At 37.0% G+C, this 12,329-nt stretch overlaps 1 protein-coding gene across 6 annotated transcripts in view; it reads right to left on the minus strand.

Annotated features, from left to right (window-relative positions):
* PTBP3 (polypyrimidine tract binding protein 3) overlaps window positions 1-12,329 on the minus strand; it is a 102,896-nt gene that overhangs the window by 38,861 nt on the left and 51,706 nt on the right. For all 6 annotated transcript variants that reach the window (XM_047768165.1, XM_047768162.1, XM_047768161.1 and 3 more), the window contains one exon: window positions 8,966-9,112. In XM_047768165.1, the coding sequence (XP_047624121.1) occupies window positions 8,966-9,112 (147 nt within the window). The remainder of the gene's footprint in view (window positions 1-8,965; window positions 9,113-12,329) is intronic.

Consider the following 12,329-nt stretch of genomic DNA (forward strand, 5'->3'; position numbering starts at 1 on the left):
GGCATTGCTATGGCTGTGGCACAGGTCAGTAGCTGTAGCTCGGATTCGACCCCTAGTCTGGGAAACTCCATGTGCCACAGGTGTGGCCCTAGAAAGACCAAAAAAAGAGTCTAGTTCTAAAACTGGAGCAAGGAAAGCACAAGGTGACTGCATAAATTTTTTGCTGTTGTAGGGGTTTTGTTGTTGTTTTGTCCCAGAATACAAAGAAGCTTTCAAAGAATGATGGGAACAAGCCTACAGGACATGGTAGACAGCCTGAAGGGGCTCCTACTGGCCAAACATAAGACATTATGAGAACCAAAAAAATGATTCTTGGAGTTCTCATCCTGGCTCAGCAGTTAACGAACCTGATTAGCATCCATGAGGAGATGGGTTTGATCCCTCAATGAGTTAAGGATCTGGCGTGGCCATGAGCTGTGGTGTAGGTTGCAGACTCGGCTTGGATCCTGCATTGCTGTAGCTGTGGTGTAGGCCGGCGGCTCTAGCTCTGATTGGACCCCTAGCCTGGGAACCTCCATATGCCACAGGTATGGCCCTAGAAAGATCGAATAAAAATAATAATAATAATAAAAAATATTCTTAGCAAATAAAAACTCATCAAATAGGAAACCTTAAGTCCATATGTTGATATAAATTGATAGTTAATGAGGAACAGTATGTTTACACTGCCTTAAAGTACCTTCCCCAAATATTCTTCCTTCCCCCTTTTACGACCATAACTTTACATGGAGAAGCCAGATAAACACCTGGCATATCGAGTAATCAAAGACCACACCACTGGTAATACAACAAATTAAAACTATGTGCCACTGCATATGATGCAACAAGGAAAAAAAAAGGCATTATTTCTGTGATGTTCCAGGAAAGCTACAGACACTGAATCTAATCACAAGGAAACATATCAGACAAACTCACTGCGGAATAGCCTAGAAAATAAGTTGTTCATAATTTTTAAAAGTGTCAAGGTTTCAAAGGTCAAGGAAAAACTGAGTTAACTATTTCAGATAAAAGAAGACTAGAAGATTTGATTTTTTTTTTTTTTAGAAAATGTGATTTCTAAATGGAATATGTGATTCCGAATAATGCTTGTTTTGCTAGAAAAAACATTACTGGCACATCAGGCAAAACCTGAATGGGGACTGAGGAGTAGAGGGAAGTAATGCATCAATGTTCATTTCCTAATTTTTGACCACTGTATTCTGGTTATGCAGAATGTCCTTGCTTGAAGAAATGCACACTAAAAGTTTGGCCAATGAAGACACCAGATTAACAATTTATTCCCAAATGCCTCAAGATATTGGAAGTTCTTTGTATTGTATCTATAATTCTTTTTCAATTTTGTGACTGTGTTGGAAGTTCCCATGTGGCACAGTGGGTTAAGGATCTGACGTGGCTCAGGTCGAAACTGTACTGCAGGTTCAATTCCTGGCTGGGGAACTTCCACATATCGCTAGTGTGGCCAAAAAAATTTTTTTTCTTGTGACTGTCTCATCATTTAAAACAAGTCTTTTAAAAATAAAGTAGGTAAAATGAGGGAAAACTGAAGGGGAAAAAAGCATGGTTAATGACTACTGAAATTAAATACAAGTCTTCATCAATCTTTTGTTCTATACTTAAAATTTCCTACAAAAGGTGACAATTAGTAAAATGTGCCCCAAAATGAAAAAAAAAAATCCCACAACTTTAATGACACTTCTTTCATGTTTACATATTGTATTCACTTGGCAGTTTTTTTTTTTTTTTTATTTTCCCCCTGTACAGCAAGGGGATCAAGTTATCCTTACAAGTATACATTTTTTTCCCCCACCCTTTGTTCTGTTGCAACATGAGTATCTAGACAAAGTTTCACTTGCAGTTTTAAAGATCACAGTACTTTGTCACACTATTTGTTATATTAACACTTTTTGTTTTCATGATTTTAAAGTTTAGTTTACTATTTATTTTTATTTTTTAGCTTACTATTTATTATACCACCTAATATGAGATTAGTTTTCTAACATTTTGCTAAAATAAATAACATTAAAATAAGTACTAATCTGTAAAGAGGCAGTCTTTTACTTTCTGTATGCTTAAGAGTTGAACATCTTCCACTTTTTAATTTTTTTTTTCTTTTGTTTGTAGGGCCTCACCCACGGCATATGGAGGTTCCCAGGCTAGGGGTCCAATCAGAGCTATAGCCACGGGCCTACGGCGCAGCCAGAGAAAGGCCAGATCCAAGTCACATCTTCAACCTACACCACAGCTCTCGGCAATGCCGGATCCTTAACCCACTGAGAGAGGCCAGTGATCGAACCTGTAACCTCATAGTTCCTAGTCGGATTCGTTTCCACTGTGCCACAACGAGAACTCCACATTTTAATCTTCTAACAGCATTTTGTCATATACAAATTTTTTTTTTGTCTTTTGTCTTTTTATTGTTGTTGTTGTTGTTGCTATTTCTTGGGCCGCTCCCGCGGCATATGGAGGTTCCCAGGCTAGGGGTCCAATCGGAGCTGCAGCCACCGGCCTACGCCAGAGCCACAGCAACGCGGGATCCGAGCCGCGTCTGCAACCTACACCACAGCTCACGGCAACGCCGGATCGTTAACCCACTGAGCAAGGGCAGGGACCGAACCCTCAACCTCATGGTTCCTAGTCGGATTCGTTAACCACTGCGCCACGACGGGAACTCCCATAGAAAAATTTTTATGTGTCTGAGTCATATACAAACTGCCAAATGTTCAGTTTCCAATCATCTTTGAAAATAATACATGAGTTGTTCGAATATTTTATATCATTGGCTTCCAAAACTATGTTCTCAGAGTTCCTGTTGTGGCTCTGCAGTAATGAACCCAACTAGTACCCATGAAGACTCAGGTCCGATCCCTAGCCTTGCTCAGTGGATCAAGGATCCAGAGTTGTTGTGAGCTATGGTGTAGGTTGCAGACACAGCTCAGATCCCACAGGGCTGTACAGGGCTGTGGCTGTGGTGTAGGCCAGCAGCTGCAGATTCAATTCAACCCCAGGCCTGGGAACTTCCATATGCCACGGGTACAGCCCTAAAAAGAAAAAAAGAAACAAAAACCAAAAAAAAAAACCTGTGTTCTCATAAAGCCAAATGTGCAGAATACTGAGAAACCCAATTCAGCTTCAAACATGGCAGTTTATCTATTTTACACTGCACTCCTCAGTAAGATTTTACTTGAAAAAGAGGGTTATACTGCTTTCAAATTTGAAAACTGGCTTGCACTTCCACTTTGAGCTTTTAAATAGGCAATGATGAGGTTGGGAGTTCAAAAAAGACCCAGAATTTACACAGGAATTAGAATTAGCAGCCAAGAACATTTAAGTAGTTATTATAATTGTATCAGACACACACAAAAGAAAGGTTAAGTAGAGATATGGAAGATAAACAGTGCTGTACAAACAGAATTGCCTGTGATAATGGAAAGGTTCCACATCTATAGTATCCAATATGACAGCCACTGGCCAGAAGTGGCTAGTGAGCACCCAAAATGTACCCAGTGCAACTAAGGAACTCAATTTTTAATTTTTTAATTAATTTAAATATAACCACATTTAGCTAGCAGCTACCATAGTGGACGTCACAACTTGAGAATGTCTAGGGAAAAAAATATCATCACAATGAGGCTCTCAGTGGCATAATGGTTCCTTTTCCTCTTAGATTAGGATGACTAATCTTACCAAAACTAAGCCTGCACAACTTAAACTTAACCTCAATGACTTTATTTCCTATCCATAAACCATTCTATTGATCCTTTTTATTAAACAATTCTATATACACGCTTACTGCTGCTAATATTACTGTTACTGTTGCTGTTGTTGCTATTTTTCTTCCTACGCACCTTCCTCTTTGGCAATAAGGGTTACTACAGTGGAAAAATATGAGAAGCCATGATATATATTGTCCTCATCATTCTAGTGTTGTCAATATAGTCTGCATTAATACTTCACAGAACACTGAGTACAAAGGTCTCTGTCTAGCAGGCGTGCAAAAAGTGCTTTTGACAATAAAAGCCTGAGAAAGAGATAGATTTATTTAATAAGTAACTCCACAGTTTCAATTTTTAATAAGGCAAAGACATTTAGGTAAAACAACGAAATTGGAGGCCTACTCTCCACTGAGGACAACAAAAAAGTCTGAGCAAAAAACCCAAAATGTCTTCTCAATATGAAGAGATGTTTCAGATACATAGAAATTCTATTTATCGGATGCTAAACTTTATAAGGCAGCAGAATTCGTATTACAGGAAATAATTTTTAAGTGTTTCAGCAAAAAAGCCTCTGGAATGGTTACATTAAGCGCTAGTAAAGGAAAACAGCAGTAAGTATGATGGAAAAACCAACAAATGTTTCATTGAGGTAGAGGAGGAAAAAATATTTCATGTAAAACTTAAACATGCCTGCATAATGTGAAGAAGACATTTCTAAAATTGAGATGGAAATGAATATATAATAAAATTCACAGATCTTAGTATTCAGTTTGATGAGGTTTTAGGGAAATTTTTTTAGAAAAAATTTTCCAAGGTTACCTCTTTGTAGATTTATAAACTTCCATCTATGAAGTCAAGAAAAACCATGTATACAAAAATGACTGCTATTAATACAACCATTTCCCAAATTCTGTACCTCAAAATATGATCTGAAGTTTTTAGCTTAAATCTGAATTTTAGCTTAAATCAAGAGACAAAATTAACTGACATCCACCTGACTCTGGCAAGTATGCCCATAAGCTGGAAAAGAAGTTATGTGCGTGTTTTGGGATATCTTGCTATTGAGAGAATGAAAGAGAAATAAACAGTAATTTATCAGCTTCCTGGGGCTGTCTGAATTAAAAAAACATCTTGTACATTTTATACAAGCAAACAGATACCTTCAATTTTGACTTCAGCTTTGGTATAGGATTTGAATAAAAGAAAAAATACTATTTTATCAAACATCAATGCAACAACTTGGACAAAAGTAACAAAATGGAAAGGACACTAGGAAGAAATCAAGGCTATCTAAGAATAAACTAGGTCATTTGGGCTGGCTTTGGTTGCCAAGCAACTGGGATTTCTCACTGTTTCCCTTTAGAATAATCCAGTCCTTAAGAGTTTTATTAAATTGTTTATTTCTTCTTCAAGACTTAAACTAACATATTTAGGAATCATACTAATGGAAAACTGCATGACTTACATTACACGAAGAAAAATTTTAAAATCTACTGAAAGATAGCAAATAAAATATAACTTCCTCCTCAAAAGGCTCAGATACAATATAAATATGTTACTTATCTTCAAATTAATCCGAAAAAAAAGTCAACCCAATTCCAATCATGGGGCTAGGATTTATCAAAATACTTCTAATATACCCTGAGAAATAAACAAGATATATTATCCGTTTAATCTCTAAAAAGAGGGTAAATAGGGCCTTGCCCTAATATATTAAGCCACAGGGACACTGAAATAGGAATGGGACAGAATGAAACCCAAAAGGTAGTCCGGATTAGACATGGAGTGCATACCATGTGAGCAGCACACACATCAGGGTAGATGGGGGTTATGCAAGCAGAATGTGTGGTCATATCTAACGGGCGTATACATGCATGTTTTAAGTAGGCAGAGCCTGGCGTAAGGAAAACTAGAATATGACAAGGGACAAGTTTCACAAGAATGGACAATAAATGGGCTACCCAAAAACAACAAAGGAAAAACTGGTCACTAGTGTAAAAGAAAGAGAAAAGCCCTACCCTCACTTCCCACCTCCAAAATATTCTTTTTTTTTTTTTTTTTTGCTATTTCTTGGGCCGCTCCGGCGGCATATGGAGGTTCCCAGGCTAGGGGTCTAATCGGAGCTGTGGCCACCAGCCTACGCCAGAGCCACAGCAATGCTAGATCCGAGCCGCGTCTGCAACCTACACCACAGCTCACGGCAACGCCGTATCGTTAACCCACTGAGCAAGGGCAGGGGTCGAACCCGCGACCTCATGGTTCCTAGTCAGATTCGTTAACCACTGCACCACGACGGGAACTCCCTCCCCCCAAATATTCTTTTTTTCTTTTTTCTTTTGTCTTTTTACCATTTCCTGGGCCGCTCCCTTGGCATATGGAGGTTCCCAGGCTAGGGGTCGAAATCAGAGCCATAGCCACTGGCCCACACCAGAGCCACAGCAACGCGGGATCCTTAACCCACTGAGCAAGGCCAGGGAATCGAACCTGCAACCTCATGGTTCCTAGTCAGATCCGTTAACCACTGAACCACGACAGGAACTCCCTCCCCCAAAATATTCTTAACAAAAGATTTAAATGTTAAAATAAAAACAAGTAAAACATCAAAGTATAAGAAAACAGGCAAAAAAAAATTTTTTTAATTTTGCTATGCTAGGTTTTTATAAGTATGGTACCCATGTAAGAAACTGTAATATAATTTAAGAGATTTGACTACTATATAAAAATATTTTTAAAAATGCATTCGCAGACAAAACTCAGAGATGGAAAGTAGAATAGTGGTTGCTATGGGAGGGGTAGGGGGAAAAGAGGCGTTAGTCTTTAATGGGTACAGAGTTTCAGTTTGGGAAGATGAAAAAGTTCTGGAGATGGATGGTGGTGATGGGCTGCACAATGTGAATGTATTTAATGCCATTGAACTGTACACTGAAAAATGGCTAAAATGGCAAATTTTGTTATATATATATTTTACCACAATTTTAAAAATTTGAGAAAAACTGCATTAGCAGAAATCACCATAAATACTTCACAAGTTAGTAAATAACAAGATATAATTCATCACCTATCATATTAACAAAGACTGACAAAGATAGACCGGAAAACTGCTTTCTCATATATTATCAGTGGCATTATAAGTCAGCAAATAATCTTTTCAGAAAGCAATTGTGCAATGTATATCAAAGCATAAATCATGCATTGGCCTATTAGTCCCAGCAATTTTGTTGCCAGAAACATAAAATATTAAAATAATGTTGCAAGTGTGCTGAGATACATAAGAATGTTGTTACAGTACTATTTGCAAAGGTATAAAACTGCAAATAATCTCAATGTCTATTCATAAGAAACTGGATAAATCATGGCTGTCCTTTTGAAGTGAGTATTATACAGTCAGTTAAAAATTATGAAGTGGTAATAATTTAAAAAGGAGTTCCCATTTTGGCTATACGGGTTAAGAACCTGACACAGTGTCTGTGAGGATGCAGGCTCAATCCCCGGCCTTGCTCATTGGGCTAAGGATCCAGCATTGCTGTGGCTGTGGTGTAGGCCTGCAGCTGCAGCTCTGATTCAATTCCTAGCCTGGGAACTTCCATGTGCCATGGGTGTGGCCATAAAAATAAAATAAAATTTTAAAAAAATAAAAGTAAAAAACTAAAAATTATGAAGTAAAAAAATTATGAATTCTATATTTGCTGTCATGAAACAATGCCCATGACATATTGTAGAGAAAAAACAAGAGCTTTCAAAATACTAGGATTCTGTTGGTAAAATTATATACATAGACAGTAACCTGAATAGAGAAGTTGTACAAAGTAAAATGTTAGCAAAATATTAGTTATATTTGAGTGAGTGGATTGTTTTTTATTTTTTATTTTTCTGGATTGTTTCGATGATTTACCATGAGCATGCATCCTATTTACAAAGCAAGTTTCATTTAAAAATTTTTATACTATTAAAAAATATCCAACACTTCATTTACTCTAAGTTTATATAATTTATTATATGCCATTATTATCTCTTAGAACAAGTTAAGGATCATGCACAGGAAATGTCACTGTTTTTGAAAATGTGGAAAACTCTTAATTCAGCAGTTTGCCTTATAATGACTTTCAACACAGAATCAAAGCTGAAGGAGTTCTTTCACCTAGAGCAAGAGGAGAGGGGCCAAACAATGCTCTTAACATAATAAAAAAATATCTTTCTTAAAATGTTCTTGCTTTGCAGATAAATTTTTCCCACCCTGAAGTTACTTCAAATTACTATTTTAACTACTTAAAAATTAATCTGGAGAGACACAAAAATTTCAACATGAACTGTATCAAAATAACATCTGGAAATGAGGTATAAGGAATGTTCATATTCTTTACTCCTTACTCATCTAGGAGAAACAAAAGCCTTTCATGAACATACCTATACAAATTCTTATTAATATCTTAAGTTGAGTTGATAATGTCACAATAGAAGCATCACTCAACCTCTTTTAATTCTTTTCACTTTTTAGGGCCGCACCTGTGGCAGATGGATGTTCCCAGGCTAGGAGTTGAAACGGAGTTGTAACTGCCGGCCTACACCACTGCCACAGCAACACGGGATCTGAACCACAGCTCACAGCAATGCCAGATCCTTAATCCACTGAGTAAGGCCAGGGATCGAACCCGCATCTTCATGGATACCAGTCGGATTCATTTCCACTGTGCCACAAAAGAGAACTCCCATCGCTCATCTTCCTCAACTTCTTAATGTCTTTGTTATACAGTCTTTTTGTTTTGTTTTGTTTTGCCTTGCCTTGCCTGTGGCATATGGGAGTTCCCAGGCCAGGGATCAAACCTGAGTCACAGCAGCAACCCAAGCCACTGCAGTGGCAACGCTGGATCCTTTTAACTCACTGCACCACAAGAACTCCTATTATATATTCTGTAACAAGAAGGGATTGACTTCTAATTACAGAGACAAACATTATATATTCTGTAAAAAAGAAGACTTCTATAGTTTCTTTTATATCTGAGATTTTTGAGAGATATAAAAAAATTTTTCCCTCATGAAAACAGGTTCAAAGGAAAACTAAGTGTCTGCCATTCCTAATACTAAATATTCAAACATATTTCTAAATGGCACTGCTTTCTTACTCTTAAGCCTTTACAAAAGAAAGTACATTTTACTAATACAGCATCAAAAATGAAGAAAAACATGATTTTTTCCTCTGAAGAACAGAAAGCTGTTTCTTATAACTGTTTTTTTTAATGCCTTTAAATACTTACAGCTTGATTAGGTAGATTGTCAGTCTTAAGTTCTCTGTGATTGGAATACTGAATAAAAACAGGCTGGCTTCGAAGGTGAGGTGTAACCGGAGTGTAATAATTCACCATAGTAACGGCAGCTTCCTCAGAAGCCATTTCTAAGAAAGCCTGCAATAAACACAAAAAAGTAAAGTGAAAGCTCATGTTTTTAAAAGGCAACTAAGAACTACTTTGTCATTCTAGCTTGCTCTAAACTCCTGCATTCTCAACTGAAATCACATTGCCCCCAAGGGGATGAAAAGACTTTTGTTTCAAAGTGTTATCATGGATAGTAATTGAAAACATATTTGAAAAAAGTTGGGCTCAATAAAGATTTGGGATTGGGAAGTTGCCAACTGATTATTTTATGGAGGTTTTCAGTTTTCTTCTTAGTTCTGTTTCTTCTAAAATCTAGAAGTAACTGAAAAGGCAAAAATTAATGTATGCATCGTTCCAGTAAATAGACACTTTCACAGACTGAGATTTACTAGTTCTTCCTAAAAAATTCTGAGATGAAGCATGGTGATTTGTTCTCCTTTACCTTTTTTATGAAACAGCCATTTATGAATACAATTAGAACATTCAGGTGCAAAGGCTCAACTGAACAAATTAGCAAAATGGGAGAACTTCCTACATTAAGTCAATATTGATTTGAGTCATTCAAGTGACCTAGTTTGGATATCTGCAATCACTGCACTAATATTAGCTATTTAGAGACTAACACAATAAGAACTGTGACCGAAGAAGCTCCTTGGGATTTATGTCTTACTCTGCACATGGCCTCTCCCAGCTGTCATGACTCTTGTTAACTTCTGTTACAGGAATAGGATACTACAGAGCTTTAGAGTGGCAGGTTTTGCCACCCTATCTTAATGGTTAAGAAAATAAAATATAGACATATACTAATTATTCTGAACTCTCAGAACTACCTGTAAGAACATCTTCAACTTAAAATGCAGGAAGAACCCCTGACCCAAAGCAAAGCAAAATCTCTAGTTAGACAATTCAATTCTCTTTTACTACTACAAAGCATTTAAATAGCAACTATCTCAAATTATGTATGAAACATCTACAATTTATTCATGAAATATATATGTATTAACAACAAAACTTATTCAACACGGGAAATGGTAACTAGCCATCAGTCAAATCACACTATCTCTTTGTTTAGAGTTAACTTACTTGTCAAGTATTTTCATTTGTCAAATATTCCAGTAAAGGGATATTTTTCTTTCAGTAGAAGATATTAACAAATGTCAAATATGATGCTTAACTGTATCAATCAAATGTCACAACTGAATCAATTAATTGGACTAATAATATTCTATGAAGTAGTGATGTGTTGCCACAACAGAGTGGATCAAATACCATTAATTAATCAATCCACAAAAAATAAATAAAATAAAATTCTACTGTCTTTGAGGAACAGAACAGACTTTGAGTTACACTATCTCAAAGGTATAAATGTCCATGACACACTTTAAAGCAGCTATCCAATTGTATCAGTTATATACTTTTTCTAACATTTCTATAAGAAGTGAATAAAAATGACCAAGGTAACAAAAATAGCTATGGAAATACTTCTTATCTGATTTTTAATCATCTTTTCAACAAATTATTTTTAAACTGCATTCTAATATTCACTCTATAGGGAGAGTCCCTTTCTTCAAAGGCCTTACTAAATGTTAATACTCCCACAATGTCTAACATCAGTCACACAAAGGAAAGCTAAACAATGTCTTTAGGATATGTGATTCTTGTTCATAGGAAAAATTTCCCAAATGCATAAACAACCAAAAATTCACATACAAAAATAAGTTTTTCCACATGGAGTCCAATAAAAGAATTATTTATGTTTTCCCAAAGGATCCAGTTAAAGAGATCAATTTTCCTAATGTTAAGATGGAGAGAAAACCCCAAGTCATTAACCACAGAAAGGCTGGGGAAAATAACTCTTGCTCTGCCTTCAACATTCCACCTCTAAGAACCACAGGAAAGATGCTTACAAGTACCAAGTACCACTAGTGACTCACATCGCAATCTCTTGCTGAAGAATATTACTAACAAGATATTCTCCAAACAGGAGTTATGATAAAAGACAAGCAATTTACCAGTCAATTAGCACTACAGGTAAATATAAACCTAGAACCAAGAGTAGGGACAAAGGAAATTGTGACGTTGCCTGCTGCCTCTCATAGCTATTTGACATACGGGGTATGCTACATGAAACATGACAACGTACATAACACATGGCTGTTAGACATTTCACAGCCATTAGACATGGCTATGTTGGCTCTTTTCAAACTGTGCAAACCATACTATTCTTAATAGTGTTATCTGTGATAAAATAAAGATCCAAGTGCGGCACTATCTGCAAACGATGTAAAGGTAAATAGGTTAACACAACTAAGCCCTGTTATTTAACTTCTCCAGTTCCTAATAACCTCATGTGATTGACTGATTGATTGGTTTTTTTTGCGTGTGTGTGGTTTTTTTGGTTTTTTTTTTTTTGTCTTTTTGCCTTTTCTAGAGCCACTCCCGCAGCATATGGAGGTTCCCAGGCTAGGGGTCGAATCGGAGCTGTAGCCACCGGCCTACACCACAGCCACAGCCACGAGGGATCCCAGCCGCATCTGCGACCCACACCACAGCTCACAGCAATGCCGGATCCTTAACCCACTGAGCAAGGGCAGGGATTGGACCCGCAACCTCATGGTTCCTAGTCGGATTCGTTAACCACTGCGCCACAAAGGGAACTCCTAATAACCTCGTGATTTAAACAGGGATGTTAATTAAGCAGTTTACTAAAGACAGGGGTCTGAATTACACATTATTATCCAATCTCTTTCATGTCCAATGTCAATCTATTTACTTATAAACATATTTATGTTCCTTAAAATTAGTTATGAAAAGTACATTTATAATGCTTCTTTAACTTATTTATAGTGACTTATCACAATGTACTACAAAAATGTCGAGGACCCAGATTTGTTGTCCTTTTCGTTCATCGGATGCCAAGTGTAAAAGATTCTCAGGACAACCAAACACTAGGAAAGAAATGAAGAATTTCTCCCAGTGGGGTCAGAGTTGGGACAAGAAAGCACATGATTGTTCAAATCAATATGACAAGTATTTTTTGTTACAGTCACCACAAAAGCAAGTTGCCTTATCTTAAGAAAGACCTATTAAATCCTGAAATGAAGGAGTTCCTGTCGTGGCTCAGGGGGTTAAGAACCCGACATAGTGTCAATGAGGATGAAGGTTCAATCCCTGGCTTTGCTCAGCAGGTTAAGGACCTGGCACTGCCACAAGCTGCAGTATAAGTCACAGATGCGGCTCGGATCTG

This window comes from Phacochoerus africanus, chromosome 2 (genome assembly GCF_016906955.1).
Source record: "Phacochoerus africanus isolate WHEZ1 chromosome 2, ROS_Pafr_v1, whole genome shotgun sequence".
Lineage (NCBI taxonomy): Eukaryota > Metazoa > Chordata > Mammalia > Artiodactyla > Suidae > Phacochoerus > Phacochoerus africanus.